The sequence below is a fragment of the Coturnix japonica genome, chromosome 19 (assembly GCF_054131305.1).
Source record: "Coturnix japonica strain WE chromosome 19, WE-NBRP24, whole genome shotgun sequence".
Lineage (NCBI taxonomy): Eukaryota > Metazoa > Chordata > Aves > Galliformes > Phasianidae > Coturnix > Coturnix japonica.
Genome location: NC_140681.1, coordinates 2,018,026 through 2,033,768, shown reverse-complemented (window position 1 = coordinate 2,033,768; position 15,743 = coordinate 2,018,026). Strand labels below are relative to the sequence as shown.

Genomic DNA, 15,743 nt, shown 5'->3' with positions numbered 1-15,743 from the left:
TGTAAAAATGATGCTGTTTGAACATTGTATCTACTACCCAGGGACTACTAAAGATTGTGATGTTTAAAGTGCTTGCAGCATATTGGCTTCATATTTTAAACACAAGCAGAGGTTGGTGACTGCAGTTCTGTAGATGACTGCACGGCACTTGTGATCAGCGTTGATAGTAACAACCTAAATGCTTGTTTGTCTTCAGACACTTCTGTGGAAGGAAAAGGACAGAGTCCTGCAGCCAGCTGATTGAGGTGTTTGCCCTTTCCTGTGCTCTTACTCCTCCTGCAGTGCGATGGGCAAGCTCTAAGCAGCACTGCTCGAGCTGATGTGGAGCTATGGACTTGGTTCTGGGCCCAACCTGCACATGGGAACCAAGGCACATCAAGACTCTTGTGCCATCGGGTTGTCACAAGAATGAATCTGTTTTGTGGTCCTGTTAAATCAGCATGCCTGTGCTGCATGGGCCTTTGAACAGATTAAAGTGCCTTAAAGTTTTAATCTGAGGGGTTACTGTAGCGTGTTGCTAAATGCAAAGGTAAGGAATGACTTCTAGGTTGCAGCAAGTTAATTGTTATATGTCACTCTCTATTCTAGAATCTTGTGGGTAATGCTAAGCCTAAAGAAAGAGGTAATGAAATTCCGTCATCTCCTGAAAAACGGGAGAAATTTAAAGAACAGAGGAAAGCAACAGGTAATGCAAAGAAAGACAAGGATGAAAAGACATTAAAGACTGAAAAAAGGGTTAAGCAACCTGATAAAGAAGGGAAACTGATAGTCGTTTCAGAAAAAGGCAAGGTCTCAGAGAAGAATATATCTAAGAATGGAAAAGAAGATAAAGAGAATATATCAGAGAATGATATGGAATATTCAATAGATACACAAATTGAGAAGAAGCCTGAGAATGACAATGTAAAGAGTCCACAGGAAAACGTAAAGGAAACTAAACGAAAACGTGGAAGACCACCAATTACACCTCCAACAGGTACGTAGTTGAATTTAAATGTATATACCACGGTCAGAAACCTTTCAGCTTTAATAAACAGAAACAATGTTTTGCTGTCCACAGTCTTAAGTATGTAGAAATTTCTCAGTTTTTTCAGAACTTCAGGCTTGGTTTATAACAACTGTAAGCATGCTTGTTAATCACATGTGGGGTTTTCATGCTGTGGTGTAAGATTGGATTTAGGCCTCTAATGTACGTCTGCAGGTGGATTAAGTGCTGATATGTACAGGTGAAGCTGTTCATGAAGGCCTGGCATTTTAAGCTGCAAGACTTGTGAATTTACATTCTGAAGCTTTCCAGCTTTATATCTAACCAACTTCTGTTCTCTATTAAATACGTAGAGCCTGGTTCTCAGACACTGCAGCCCATAGCCTTGGAGTTAAGACGTCGGAAAATACCAAAAGGAGGTGAAGTTCCTTCAAAGCGTTCCAGGATAGACAGAAACTTGTGTGAGTGTTTTTCGGCATTTAAATCTCACAGGATTTGTACATATGAGTTAAAGTGAAGAAAGAAAAATACGTGGTAGTGAAGTTTAACTGTGATACATGAAATAAATAAACATGCTGAAGTCCTTCTTAAATTTACTATTCATACGTAGCATCTATGTAGTGAAATTACGTCCTCAATCTTGTAACCTCTATTTGGATAGGGAAGCCACAAGCCCTCAAGAAGAGGCAGTGATAATATTGCCTCTGGTACCCTAGAGGGTTACAAAAGCCTCAAAACAAAAATTGTTACATGAAAATAAATACCATTATTTAAAATCTGTTATCAAAGGAGATTATTGAGGCTTGTAAAATAAACTGTTCCTCTTGTTTTTTCTAATTTTTGCTATAACTGTAGCTTTTACAGAGAGATGTAACCACCAGGGATATTTAGCTTTTGCCATTAAAATGAGTTCTTAAAACTACTTCCGAATGTCACTGGGAGGGAAGGCTTTGAATTTGGCTCGTGAGCTGTTCAGCAATCCTGTGCCTTCACAGTAGCAGCAGATTTCTCTGTTCTAGCTCAGGAAAAATTGAAGAATTCCTCAGATAACCATGAAAAAGACCCAATCAGGAGGCGATCTTCAAGACTCTCGTCAGGTGTTAGCCATGAGATTTTACATACAGATCATGTCGCAACTTCAGCGGAAGTTCAGACATTGAAGGACACAGTGTCTAACCCGAATGAGTCTGAGAAGGGTAAGCAGCTTCCTGTTGTGCTCAGATTTTGTGGTGCTCTGCAAGTCTTAGTTGTTGCAAACGCTTCACTTTCACTTTCATGACTTGCAGGCTGTATATCTGCAGTTAAAACCCCATTTCAGCTGCTATGCGGAGTAAACTCAAGGAAAACTTGTTTTGGTCTCTGCAACCTTAAATCATTTTGCTTTCAATCCCTTTTGACGGTAACCCTATTATTTACTTGGTGTGTATGGTGCTTTTTCAGTGGGAGGATGCATGGCTTATCTCAGCTGCATTAAGGAGAGCTCCACAGATTGACAAAAAAATTGGAGGGAAAAGTTTCTGAAGAGATGTGGGTTACCCTTGGGAAAATGAAGTTATCTTTAGCTTTCTTTTGTTTCAAGAAGTAATTTGTATACTAAAGCTAAGCTTTGGTCCTTCTGTTGAGCACTATAAACACTGAAGAGGATGTTGTGGTTTTATTTTTTCTTGAACTGCTGGGAAATGGCACTCAGTTTTAGTACTGTGTGCTTCAATGCCTTTCCCATTTGGGAAACTCTGATAATGGTGTGAGTAGATCTATCCTACTTACCTATAATAAACTTGGAGCCTGTATGTTGTTTCTTTTCTTAACCTCTTAAATTTAGAGGGTAAATAAACGGATCTGTATTGTGCAATGTTAATTTTGTGTTATTGCAACGGCAAGAAGTCTGAACATGGATAGATGTTGGTCTTCATCCTGACGACCACACATGTTGGTATTCTGGAATATTCTTTTGTGTGCATTTTACTCAGTCAGAACTTTTCCTCCCTTCTAGTCCAGTTAGAAGTTCCTGCTGAATCTGACCAAAGTTTTGGTGAGCAAGCATCTCCTGGGAACACATCACATAGCACGGTACTCAGTACGGATGCCAGCTTACAAGAGGAAAACACTGAAGACACCGACTCTTCCTCTGTTAATGTCAGAACTGAAGAACCCGCTGCTGCTGCTACAGGTTCAGCTTTTGATTTATGCTTCTTAATATTAATACTTTTCTTGAGACAGCTGGTGCTGGCTGCTTCATGCCTTTCAGTGTGACTAACAAATCATGCTTTCTTGTAATGCAACTGCAGGTGAAAATGAAAATTTTTACTCCTTATGCATTCAATTTTGATCTTGTGAAAGCTTTGGAGGCTGACAGGAATCTTCACAGTGTGGAAATCATACTTCTTAAATGTCTGGGTGTCGTATTTTAACATTTGAATGGTGATGTTGACAGGAATACTTACTTTCAGGGTATTTTTGTTGTTCAGAGTTAGGTCAGAGTAACGTGTTAAAAGATGAGTTTCTGTTGCTGTGCTGCAGGTATGTCAAAACAGTGATGACTGGGAATCTCAACTGTGCATTTCTCTACCCTGATGTTTTGTCATCTGTTAAACTTAAGCCCTGGAAATTTTTTTGTGCAGACATATGAAATAAGCAGTGAAGTGTTCAAACCGTGTCAGTGAAGCTTAATTTCTGTTGTTTCCTCATAGATTGAGTAGTGTACTTATCTGCCTTATTCAAATTAAAAGTTCCTATGGAGACAGTACGCTAAGCCCAAATGTGATTTATGTCTTGTAGCCTCAGTGCTTTTATCTGCAGCTAAGTAGCGAAACTTGAACTATAAATTCCCTTGTTGTCTGCTCTATCAGGAAAGCTTTAAGTTAGATGGAACAGACCACTTATAGGCATTTAGGGTTCCTTAGTGATGGTAGAGTAACCTCTGCATGTTGGCTTTCATCCTGGTTTTGTTCTCCCAGCTTTTTTTCTCCTGCTTGCACATGTTCTCATTCACCCACCTTGGTATAACTGTGCAGATGAAATGCCCCAGCTAACAATTGTATGTGGGTCTGTAGTGAGGGGAGGAAGTAACCTCTTCTCCATTGCTCAGGTTTGATGTGTCAGTAACCCTTTGCTATTTAAGACTTAAACCTCTTTTGATCTTTGTCCTCCTAACCAGTGTGGTGATGCATACGTCTGTATTGTACATGTGGTATGTCTGGAGTCTTGGTACCAGTTGCTCTGTGTTGGGACTGTTCAGCTTGGCAGGTTAGTGGTCAGATGCAGATTTAAAGAATGATGCCTCTTGCCAAGGGCTTCTGTTGTCTGACTGATGCTCATGCATCTTTTAGTAGAGTTTTACGACATTTTAACTTCAGCAACTAGAAAATCCAGCAAGTATTAAGGCTGGGCTGTTGTCATAGCTGTGTGCTCATCTGCAGAGATGGTTTCTTTCTTTTGGAAGGTTGTCTTGAGTCTGAGTTCAGGGCTGACTTAGTGAGAGCTCGTACCTGTTGAGCTGCATGTATTTGGTGACATCTGGTAACTGTGAAAGAATAAATTGATAAAGTAGGCTTTGTTGTGTTAAAAAAACAAAGTGGTGTTGCTAAGTGTGGAGTCTCTTCCCGTTAGTGAGTGGTCTTAAATGAATGAGTTGACAGATTCAGGGATTTAAGTGGTAGCAGTTGGGTTTTGTTTCTTTTTTCCCCTTGGTTTGCATATGTATTTATGTTCAGCTTGAATTCGTGGATGCAATTTACAATCACCAGGATATTTGTCCACCTGAACTTGCATAGTATTCATCAGGGTTAGATGCAGTGTTTTGTTGAGTAGAAAGTGGAGAAATTAATTGATTTGTACATTTGAAACTCTATAGCAATACTTCAATCTTACAGTTTTAGCTTTAGAGAACCTTAACTTTGGCTGCAGGTAAATGGAGTTGGACTCCAGGGTAATGCTGGTGTGCAGCTGGACTGCTGAGAGTTCAAGAATCTGATTTCATTGGGTACTTTTTGCCATTATGACAACTTTCCTTTTTTATTTTTAATTCTCTCTGTTCCTGAGCACTTGCAGTTTGGTGAGAGTTCCAGGTATAATTCATGCCACTGTGATTCAGGTGGTGTGGACAGTGAGCTGACTTCATTGGATGCGAGAAGCAAGGCTGTGGTATGATAACTTCTGGATCATATGAGAGTACCCAAAGCCCCCAGTATTGCTTGTGCATTTGATTTTGCACTTGAGTGAGCTGGATTCTAGTCTGTTTAAGAGAACGTGCTTAGACTGAATGTTGGCCCATGGTTCAGGACTGGTGGTGGTGCCTGAAAATCCACCTTTCTGAATGGAAGTTCTGTTCTGGTTAATTAAAATCCTCTCACTTAATGTTAGAAGCACCAGGCATGTGCATGGGAAGACACAGAAATATGGAAATCGAGTGTTTTTATTGGGAAACTTGCTAAGAGTGTAAAGACTATTACCATAAGCTGCTGTAAAAGAAAAATAACCTAGGTTTCTATTTTTAACTAATGCTTGAAATGCCATTAAAGTGGTTTGTAGAAACAGTAATTTTGAAATCCCTGGATCCTGTTATGGATAGAACTGTTGTTACAAAGCTGAGTTGTGCTTCCATTGGGTTGGTTGGGGCTCACTTTTGGCCTAGTGTGGATACAGTGCACTGCAGATGACCTGCCTGATGGAATGGAAGTGCTTTGGCTTTCTACTCGTGTGAGCAGCAGCATGTCAAGGATGTGCCGTTAGATGCAAAAATCTGTCTGAAAACTCCCAGTGGCTCTCTGTGTGATCTGGAGAGCTGCGGAAGAGCGTGCAGTCATGAAAATAACTAGTGTTGGGGGCTGATGGCTGGATTAGCCTACTGTGCTGGTGATGATTGAGGAGCAAGAGAGACATCTCCCCAGATACTGTGTCAAGCTGTTACGTTCTCAGACTGGCAGCTGTGTTCAAACAGTTCTGGGGCTGGGAAAGGAAGTATGTTGTCAGAGCAGCTGATGTGTGTGTGGGGGAAAAACACTGAACTGAATATCTATTATGTGTGTGGTTCCCACAAAATAAACTGTGGGAATTTAGGTGAAGGATAACTTCAAATAGTGCAGCCTTGTAACTGTTCTGTTTGTAGCCTTCAGCTCTTGATTGGAGTTTGATGGGAGCCAATTCTCTTCCTCTAAGAAAATACTACAAAATGAAATGGATGACCTTAATGTGTGGAGTTAGTGTTGATTTCATGTGAGTGAGTGACAGACCCTGCTTTAACATGCATGATGCATGGGAAGAGCAAGGTAGGTCTCAGCAGTTTTTAAGGGTAAAAGCACTGTTTAGGAGTGTTTGCCCCTTCACTGTTGAGGATTCAAGGTATAGTAATTCCAGTCTGCAGATGCAAGTTGTAGTGTTTATCTGCTTATGTTGTAAAAGGTAACGCGTTCTTGCAGGGCAGCACAGCATCGTTTGCCAGAACTGAAGTTTCTTCTTTCGGCTTTTCCTCAAAATCCTTATTAATTTAATTATATGTGGTAGGGGATAAAAATCTTATTTGGCTGGTTTTTTGCTCCCCTGCTGTTTAAGGACTAGAACTGGTGACTTAGGATTTAGCTAAATCAAGTCATGCTTCAGATAAGGGGCCTGGAGCATGTTGGCAAGTTCTTACAGCCAGGTAATTCACTGTTTCATGTAAAAAAAACAACAAAACAACAATAACAAAAGCCAGGCTTAGAGGCACTCTGCAGCTGTTGGTGTGGATTTACTCTTGCACACTGATTTGACTTTTGAGATGAGCTGCCTTGGCTTTTTGCAGAACAGTTGTCATGTTTGTGTTTCCCAGAAATTAAGTTGCCTTTTTATTTGCATAGACATGCATCAAGGATTTGATTTGCCTTGTACTTTCTGTGTGTTTTTCTAATTTTGTCACTTTTGGCTTTGGGTTTCAGTTACAGAGAAGCTGAAAATACTTGTGTCCAATATGAGAGAGCAGCTATGTGTCCTGCAGCTTTCCTAGGTAGGCTCTACTACTCCAGGGTTGTCTAAGAGTCACAGTGTCAAGACTAAGTATGCTGTGTATGTCCATCTCACATTGCTGACCTAAACTTACAGGTATACACTGATCTGGAAGCAACGTTTGTTAAACCTGTCCAACTACAAGTAAAGCCTTTAAGGCTACCTAGCTGCTCTATAGTCTGTATTCAGGTTGGCACAGTGTACACCAGGCACCTGCAGGCTTCTGGTGCATTGTAGGCATCCATCCATTTTTATTATAATAAGTTCAGTGCCAGCGCAGGGAGAATGTGTGAAGTGAAGGATTACATGAAATGACAAAAAAAAAAAAAATAAAAAATTTGGGGCTAAAAACTGAGATATGTGTGTGTGGTGAGCTGTGCAAGTATTTATGCTTTGCATAAATGTTTTGCATATGTTTTCTGTACTTTCTGTAACTGAGTGGTTTTCTGGAGGTGCCCGAATGCTTTTTCCTGTTTAAAGCTGAGAACAGCAGTTGGGTGAAACGGGTTTTTGTTTCACAGTTGAGGTCTTGGAAGACTGATTTTTTAGGAAAACAAGAAAAAATGTAGTTTGAACACTGAGATGGTGAGCTGAAGGTAAAGAACTGGAGATTTCAGAAGGAAGTTAGTCTGCTGGTGCAGGAACCCAGAGCATGGTGTGTCAGTGATAGCAGCTGGGTGAGGTGTGAGGTTGTGATGAAGATGTAGGCTGCTGTGAGGCTAGGTGTACCCAGAGGAAGCTCCAGAGTGCTTCATGTGATTCTGAGGCTGACTGTGCCCAGCTTCACCTTTCTATAAATAGGTCAAAATGTCAGAGGTGAGTTTTTGACATTACTGTACAGAGTCTGTGGTTCATTAGTGCCGTTACTTACCTACAGAGTAGGTGAATCTTATGTCTGCAGTTCAAGAAGGGAAATGGTATTAGACTGAAGAATCTTGAAAATAGTAGACAGAAGCAATGGATGCTTTGTTTTAGAGAGATGTGATCTGTTTTGTTGAACAGTAGGTGAGAAAATAGTTTAATCTTAGTTTGAGCGTTTGGGAGAGAACAGGTGGTAGAGACTCAGTCTCATCAGTTTTAAATGCGGTTGTTTGCAAAGATCTGATGGCTTTTCTGCAGCAAGGCCAACTTTGAGACTGGAGGTGAGTGCTCCATATTCACTGGTGGCATTCTGGAGCGGGTCAGCAGTGCCTTGCAGAAGGTTCCCCAGGACTGGCAGATCTTAAGGTGCTGTGCTGCTGCCAGGCATTGCTGTCCCAGGTGGGGTCAATTAAAACAAGGAATTTGGGGGAGTGGAGGGAGCAGGCATGAGTGGGGATTCAGAAGTTTCTATATACTGACATTTTACAGGAAACTTGCTGTTAAATTTGGTCCAAACTGTGGAAGTTCATGTCCTTTGGATAGTGCAGCACAATGAGAGGTGAAGTGGGCTGCTAAAGTGAGTGCCGAATGAATGTTTTTGTCTCTGCAGTGAAAGTTAAGAGACACTGCTGTTTGACCTTGAGTTTGTGTAGCAGTTGGGTGCCTGCAAGGATTTTTAGATTTGGTTATAAGCTTGAGAGAAATAGTGGGTGGGAGGTCTGTAGGATTTCTTCATACTCAGAGAAAACAATACATTCAGTTCCTTGCTCTGGAAGGACAAGTGCCTGAAAATCTGATGCCAGTAAAGCAAAACTACGATTCTTTCTGTAGAAATTAGTTTTGGTGCTAGTTCCACCAGCAGAAACTACAAATGTGTGTAAGAGTGGAACTTTCTCCCCTTCACGTGTTGGTGTAGTGAGAGCTTCAGCTGGAAGCTCAGGCTCTCCCAAGGCTTCCTGGGTGGCAGAATTGTGCATCAGCTTCAGACTGTTTCCTGGCAGCAGGAATTCTATTGTCTATATTTGTAGAGAAGGATCATGCCCCAAATGCGTTGGCAGTGGTAGTAATTCGAGCTTTATTTTGAATTTTTGTGATTGTCTGTGCTTTTTGTTCTTCTAAGTGAATTCCTTTTGCACGTTGCAATGAACTTTTCTTCTTCTTTCCTTCCCCATGTGTTTTCTACCTTCTTGTTGCTAAACTTCAGCTGCTGTGATCCTGTGCTCTTCTTCTGACTTGTAGCTGATCATTTAGAGGCTGTTTCTTGTGTTTGCTCAAGAGTTTGTCTATCTCAATGGAAGGAAAGTGCTCCAAGCTTGGGTAAAAGAGCTCCTGACAGGGCTTTATCGTGACAGCTCTGTGATGGTGTAACAGCTTCCCTTGTCCTCTTCATAATCCTTGCTCAGTAAATCCTCAGGCCTCACTGCCCCTCTCTGCTGTAGTTAAGTTTCCTCATCTTCATGTCAGTTGAAGCAAATTATCTTTCATTGTCCTGAGCGTGCTGGCTTGCAGTCAAGAGAACCTTTCTGGATTTCCTTTCACTAAATGCAGCAGCCATTGCACGAACTGGCCCTGAAATAAATGCTTGATGCTTTAAGAATGCAGATTCTGATGGTGTGCGCTGTTTTCACATTTTGGTGCTGGAAAACTGTCCTTCTGTTATCCACGTTTGTTCTTACTTCACTACCCTCATTGCTTGAAGCAGTTTCTCTGTCAGGATGTTCTCAAAGCAGTGGTGCCAAAATTGTTCCCTTACTCCTTGCTGTTCTCCTTGGGAAACAACTGAAAGCAGTGTTTTCGTTTTCACTGTTTTCTTCTTTCTTTCAACCAATCTAACACATACACTGGTCTCTTACTCCTTCCCTGTGTATCAGATTCCATAGAACCATTAGCTGGTCTCTGTGAATGACTTCAAGTTTTGTTTCTTTGTCGTAAGATAGTACTTAAACTGAGTACACTTCAGATGCTGTTTCTAGGATGCTCTTACATAACCTTTATGTCTGTAGTGCAGTAGAATTCACCTTTTTTGTGGCTGCCTGCTGAGAATTCCTAAACAAGCCGTGGTGTATCCTTGTATCAGAACTGTGCCCGTGCTATCTCTAATCCTCCCCTTCAATCCACTGCTGCATATGTGTGCTTGTAGAAAGCCTTTACTGCTCTTGTCAGTGTTTTGGGTCCTCTTGTGCTCTGTTTCAGCCACTTCTAATGTAATGTGTTAGTTTTAATTAACGCACTGTGTGTCTTCTGGTTGCATCGCTTCTAATAAAAACTTCTTCCTCCTTAACCCTTTTAGTTTGGTAGTACATGTCAGTATGGAAATGTTTTAGTGCTGGCAAAACAAATGGAAAAATTACATTTGGAAACTGTTCTGTAAAAATGACAGCTCCTGTCACACTGCTGCATCGTCCTCTAGCTGTGGTTTTGGTTTGATGCAGTGTGTGTTTTAGAGATGAAATTACTCAGTTGTTTCTGTTCATGTTTCCAAATTTCTGCCTCTCCTGTGTCCATAAGATGCAGATCCTGGTGACAATATCTCTTCTGTGTTTTTCTTAGCAAAAACATGAGATAAGTTTCTGAAATCCTAGAACTATTCTTTCATTGCTACTTGAAAACTGTAGCGGATTTCAGTTTTACTGGAGTAGTGTCCTTCTGACATGCTGAGTACAACAGAACTGTTGTGTTTGGAAGTAATCAAGCCTGCGAGGTCAGATAAGGCATCCAGCAAGGAGGCAGCAGAAGAGCTATGAGCAAAGAAACACGAGTGTTTGCATTGGAAAATACCTTGGCCAAAGATGTGAACAGATAATAATGTGCTTGATAGAACATAATCCTCAGCATTCTGACTGAAATAAGCAGTCTCTTTGTAATTCTGTCTTGTCTATAGTAGTGCTATGTACAGCACTATTAGCAGTTGAGTGAGGGCGTCGAGTAACTGGCTTGTTAAAGCACTAGCACTGAGACAGATGAGTTTAGGAACACAGTAAGGGCAAATTTTCTCATAGCTTTAACAGCAGACAGCCTACAGATGTTATTGTTAGCATTTCACAGCTAACTTGTTTGACTGCATGCTCCTTTCTTAACTTTTTTTTTGTAATATAGGAGGCCATTTGTTAAATATAGCAAATGCATGGGGGAATTTATTTGTTTTGTTCTTACAGTAACAAAACCTTTTAGGAGATCAGATTTTCTTGCATCAAAAAAAGCTGCAACCGTTGATCAAGACCACAAGTTTAAATGCAAGTTCGTGGACTGTTCAAAGTCATTCCGCAAAGCCAAGTTATTGCATTATCACATGAAATATTTCCACGGAGTGGACAAGTCTGCAGAATCACAGCAGAACCCGGTAAAAAGGCACATTCAAACCAGAGCTTCTTTGGCTTCTGAGAAAGCTAATCAAGAAAGGTCAAAAAGAGGACGGAGCGCAGCTGGTTCATTGTGTAAGTATCTTGCTGATTTTTTCTTTCTTTAACAGCAGCAAGCAGGACAGGGTGGAAATCAATTTTCTTCTGGGCAGAAGGAGTCTTCTGTGGCTGCAGCTTGCACATTTCTTTGTGGAGAAGCATCATGATACCTATAAGCATTCAGTTTTAGAGGAGATAATACTGAAGAAATTGCCCCATCTAAAAACACAGATGAAATTCTGTAATGAGGTGACTGTGCAGCTTGTCTTATTTCTTTGCAACAGTTTACTCAAATATTAAATCTGAACTACTATCCCTTGAGTTTCTGCTCCTTTTTCCTTTTGTCTGTGTCAAATGCCTAACTGGTATTGCTAGAGGACTTCTTTTGTCCTTTTACTAAGGTAGCAGTCTGGATAACTCAACTTCTCTCATTTCTCACCTTGCTCTTTACATTTCACAATCCTATCTCAAGAGTTTAGTAATGTGCTAGTGTAGAAGCCTGCTGGCAGTTTTCTGTGAAAGAAATCATAGTGTTTAACAAGTGCAGTTGGTACAGCTGTTCTTGAAAGAGACTCGTGCATCTGGCAGGTAGTGGAAAGGGAAGGTCTCAATGGCTAGGGAAGAAAGTCACCTTCAGTTATAACTGCTTTGCAGTCTTAAGAATTATGTTAATTTCTCCTCCTGTCTCATTCTTTGAAGCTCTTTGTTCCTGGTGTATTGAGTACATCAGAGTGGCAGTCGTGTACCTGTGTACTGGTGTTGGTACTGATAATGTGTCCAGACTGTTCTTGTGTGCAGGTTTTACCTGGTGTCCTGGATTACCCATCTCTTCTGGCTGAGCCTGTTTTATAAAATCCAACTTTTTCTTTGCTGAATTCTGTGGTCCTTGTAAATGTTACACTTTCCTTATAAATGTTGATCTTTCATTGAAGTTCTGTATAATTAAAGGTTTCAGGATCCTACAAGTTGTTTACTGAGTCACTGGCACAGTGTAGCAGAGTATATCTTACTTCACATAGTTTCATGTCTGCATTTCCTAATGTGTTCAGTAAACGTTTTTTCATTTGAGACACTTCTGCTTATTCATAACAAAATACTCAGTTAAATTTACTGCTACTACATGTAAACTGCTTTACCTCAGATGCTTCTGTAATTTCAAATAATGCGAAGGCATAAGATTTAATTAGTTAGAGGCGGCTTTTCTTTAGCTGTGTTAGAATGTGCCAGCTTCTTTTTATTACTTGTAATGCAGCTTGAATGCAACTTCACTGCCAGCAGGAACAGAGCTGGACGTGAGCACTCAGTGAGGAGCAGCAGGTAACACCATACACTGATCAGAATAGGCTTCTTGATTGGTGGGTGATGTTTTCATGGCAGATTTGTTCTGCCTTTTGAGATGCTATGCAACTAGTTTGGTTTAAAAAGTAGTTCCCCTCTGATTGTCTTGAATGAACTGACTTGTGGCCCAAGACCTTTTCGTTACTCCTTTCCTCAAAGTATATCCTGTTGATGTGATGGCTTCATCTTGGTAGCACTGGCAAGCAATTATTTATAGCATTACTTCTTTACATGAAGTTTCCACTCCTTTCTTTCCTTTAATGGCGAGTGGATATTTGTAACCCCTGTGTGTGGTTCATAGCATATCCCTGCAGGTAGCTCCATGGCTGTGCTGACAGCTGGTGAACAGTGAATCAAGGTGGGAAGGGTAGAATTTCATGCTTTCTATCAAAGCCAGCTGCTGTTGGAGACACAGAAGCTTTTCCTTGATCTGGAAAAGGGATGCCATTATACTTCACTTGTATTACAATGCCTGATTATTTAGCAATTTTTGTATTTTGTTGAGCTTTTTCTTAATTCCTGCAATTCTTCCTGTACCACAAATTCTAAAATAGAGTTAATAGGGCTTACGAACTTGTACTGCTTCATTTTGTGTTCTCTTGTCTTTTTGCAAGCATCACTTCTCTGACTAATTACCCGAATAGGAAGATGTGGGGTGCAAGAAGGAACAAATTAGGTTTTAATTTCTTTATACTTAAGTGGAGATTTTGAAATTTCAGCATTTGAACTGTAGTAAATTGTATAATTGGGAACTATCTTCAAAAGATGAATGTGTCTGGAAAGATTGATGTGGAAATACTTGTCCTGTCTATCTTCTGCCTTAAGGAGGAGCTTACTGTGACTGTGTCAAATTTGACAGACACCTCTCTAAATTTTCTAAGTGGCCTTTCATATCATCATGGAATATCCTGTGGCCCACAGGGGTCACTGAGACCAACTCCTTTTAATGGAAGTATAAGAACCTGCAACTGCGTAGCTAGTGTTTTAGATTTTCCTTGTCTGATCAGAATGATGCAGACTTGGGTGGCTCCTGGATACTACTAGGCAATACCTCTTTATTTTATTGGGAAATATGAGATCGTTATGATGAAAACTCCTCTCAGGTGCCAGTGCTGTAATGCTTAAATCCATGAGGACTGCTACCATTGGTATTTCCTAAAAGAACATTGTCCTGTGCAGACAGTGAGGCAGTTGGGTTTGGGTCTCTCTGCCATATAGGAGCTGCAGGTATTTCTGTCTTCACCTCTTAAGTTGCTTTGCACTTGTGCAGGTGTAGTATAGAAACAGATGCAACTCTTGAGTTTAAGAGGAAGATCCAGATCTGTATGAAATGTTTTAAGCTCATGTAACAGTATGTAAGACTTTTGGGCTGGGCTGCAGGCTGCTTAAATTTTGTTTTACAAGGAAGTTGTCTTAGAATTTTGATGGCTCAAGTTGAGACATTTTTTTCAGATCTGTCACCTCAAAGTTGAGCATTGTGTATTATCTGCTATGTTAGGGGGCAAAGTTGCTTGGTGGTGGTGATTGCTACAGCAAAATAAAGGAGTGGAACCATTTTCCATCTCCATGTACTTTATTTTAAAATATTTTTTTCTCTCTTTGTAGTCACAGCTTTTTCTTTTGTGAAACCACTGACATTTCACCATTGATAAGATATATTCCTTCCTACCACGACTTGCACCTTGCAAACATTTGATGTAAATTACTTCCTCTGAGGATGGCAGCTTTCTTCAGGTCTGTGTAGGCACCCTGTTATATGTGAAGTACCCACTCGGGGTTTTTGGGAAGGTTTGTTGTGTTTTGACTTGGACCACTCAAAGGGATTTGGAGCCTTGGCAGGGCAGAATTCCTGCGCTTGTGCCAGGGAGTGCTGAACAATTTTTCTGAAGCCTGTAAGTCAAATTGTGGCAGACCTGAACAGCTGGTGAGCATCACCTCAGATGTGAACAAGTGGGTCAATTTGTGTGCAAGGAAACACCACTGAAAGCATCTCAAAGTTGGCTGCAGTACTCATAGTTCTCTTAGTAAGCACTTAGTGCTGACAGGCTTCGTACTTCCCTCAGCCTGACTGTTGTACTGGCAGGGACTTCTCCAGCTGGTGAATACCCTTACCCTAATGTTCCTAAGACGCAGCTCAGCTCTGCAGAGGAGTCTTGCTCTATGTGAGGTTAAACTGGTTTGGAGAATTAAAACACACCTTGCAGCACAGGGCTGTGTTTTTTGGGGTGTGAGAGTATGTAAGGAGCCTGAGTCTGGTAAGTTGCTATCAGTGATGGCCCTGCTGCTGTCCTTGTCACAAGGGGAAAAAAAGAAACCAGAGGACCTGCAATTTGTATTTCAGGGGCTGTGGAAAATGCCCCCTACTGACGAGTCCTTTGGAGATGGCACCAGGTGTATGATAGAGTACACTGGGACTCTTCCAAAAGAGTGACTCTGGTGGCTGAAGAATATTAAAGAAATGCAGTGACCTTTTTGCTTTGTAAAAGGTGCAGCGTGTTCTTAAACTTTCACTCTTACAAAGCTAAAAAGCTTGTATGTAAAGTAGGCCTTTGTTCTTCCAGGAGGCTGTGTACAATGTGAGCCTGCGGGAAGCGCTTCGGAGAACTGGTGGGATCAGGATGGCCATGGTGTTGTTTGAATAGTGATTTATGGAATAGAGCTGGTCTGCTGGGAGAGGAGCAAATTAGGAGGCCTAAATGCCTCGTAGATATTTTTCTAGTGGGATTTTTGTTTTTAAGTTCTATGAGATGCTATTCTATAAATAATTCTGGAATTAAAGGCAGGCAGAATGGTAGATAATCAGGGTTGCTCATCTGACTTGTTTACGTGTCTTGTCACTGCTGACAGGTTCTGCCTTGCAGGATGTTTGCTAGGACACTTGTGTTCCCAGACCTCCTAGGAAATACCTTAATCTGGTTGTTTTTGTTGTTTTCAGCTACTGTGTACCACGGGAAAAGGTTTTTTCCTCCTCAAATAGTTGTGTTCAATCCACTAATTGTGAAAGTCCCCAGAAGTGATTACTGTTAGTGGCAGCTCCTACAAGAGACCTACTTAAGTGCAGCAAACTTGTTCCTGCAGGGGAAGTTGGTCCTTTTGAAAACGTAAAGTCACTTTGTATCTCACCAAGGAATGCTTTCTGATTTTAACAGTTATTTGTAGAGGAAAATTTAAAAAAAAAAAAA

The 15,743-nt window shown here is 40.9% G+C and overlaps 1 protein-coding gene across 31 annotated transcripts in view; it reads left to right on the top strand.

Moving 5' to 3' along the window:
* PHF20 (PHD finger protein 20) overlaps positions 1–15,743 on the top strand; it is a 60,225-nt gene that overhangs the window by 20,249 nt on the left and 24,233 nt on the right. For 25 of the 31 annotated variants that reach the window (XR_014935735.1, XM_085519479.1, XM_015881314.2 and 22 more), the window contains 5 exons: positions 589–976; positions 1,339–1,446; positions 2,005–2,181; positions 2,979–3,155; positions 10,981–11,259. Coding sequence is in view for 30 of the 31 variants with exons in the window: in XM_015881311.2 (XP_015736797.1) it covers positions 589–976; positions 1,339–1,446; positions 2,005–2,181; positions 2,979–3,155; positions 10,981–11,259 (1,129 nt within the window). In the remaining variant the exon portion in view is untranslated. The remainder of the gene's footprint in view (positions 1–588; positions 977–1,338; positions 1,447–2,004; positions 2,182–2,978; positions 3,156–10,980; positions 11,260–15,743) is intronic. The other 6 variants (XM_085519485.1, XM_085519482.1, XM_085519486.1 and 3 more) reach the window with 1 other exon arrangement.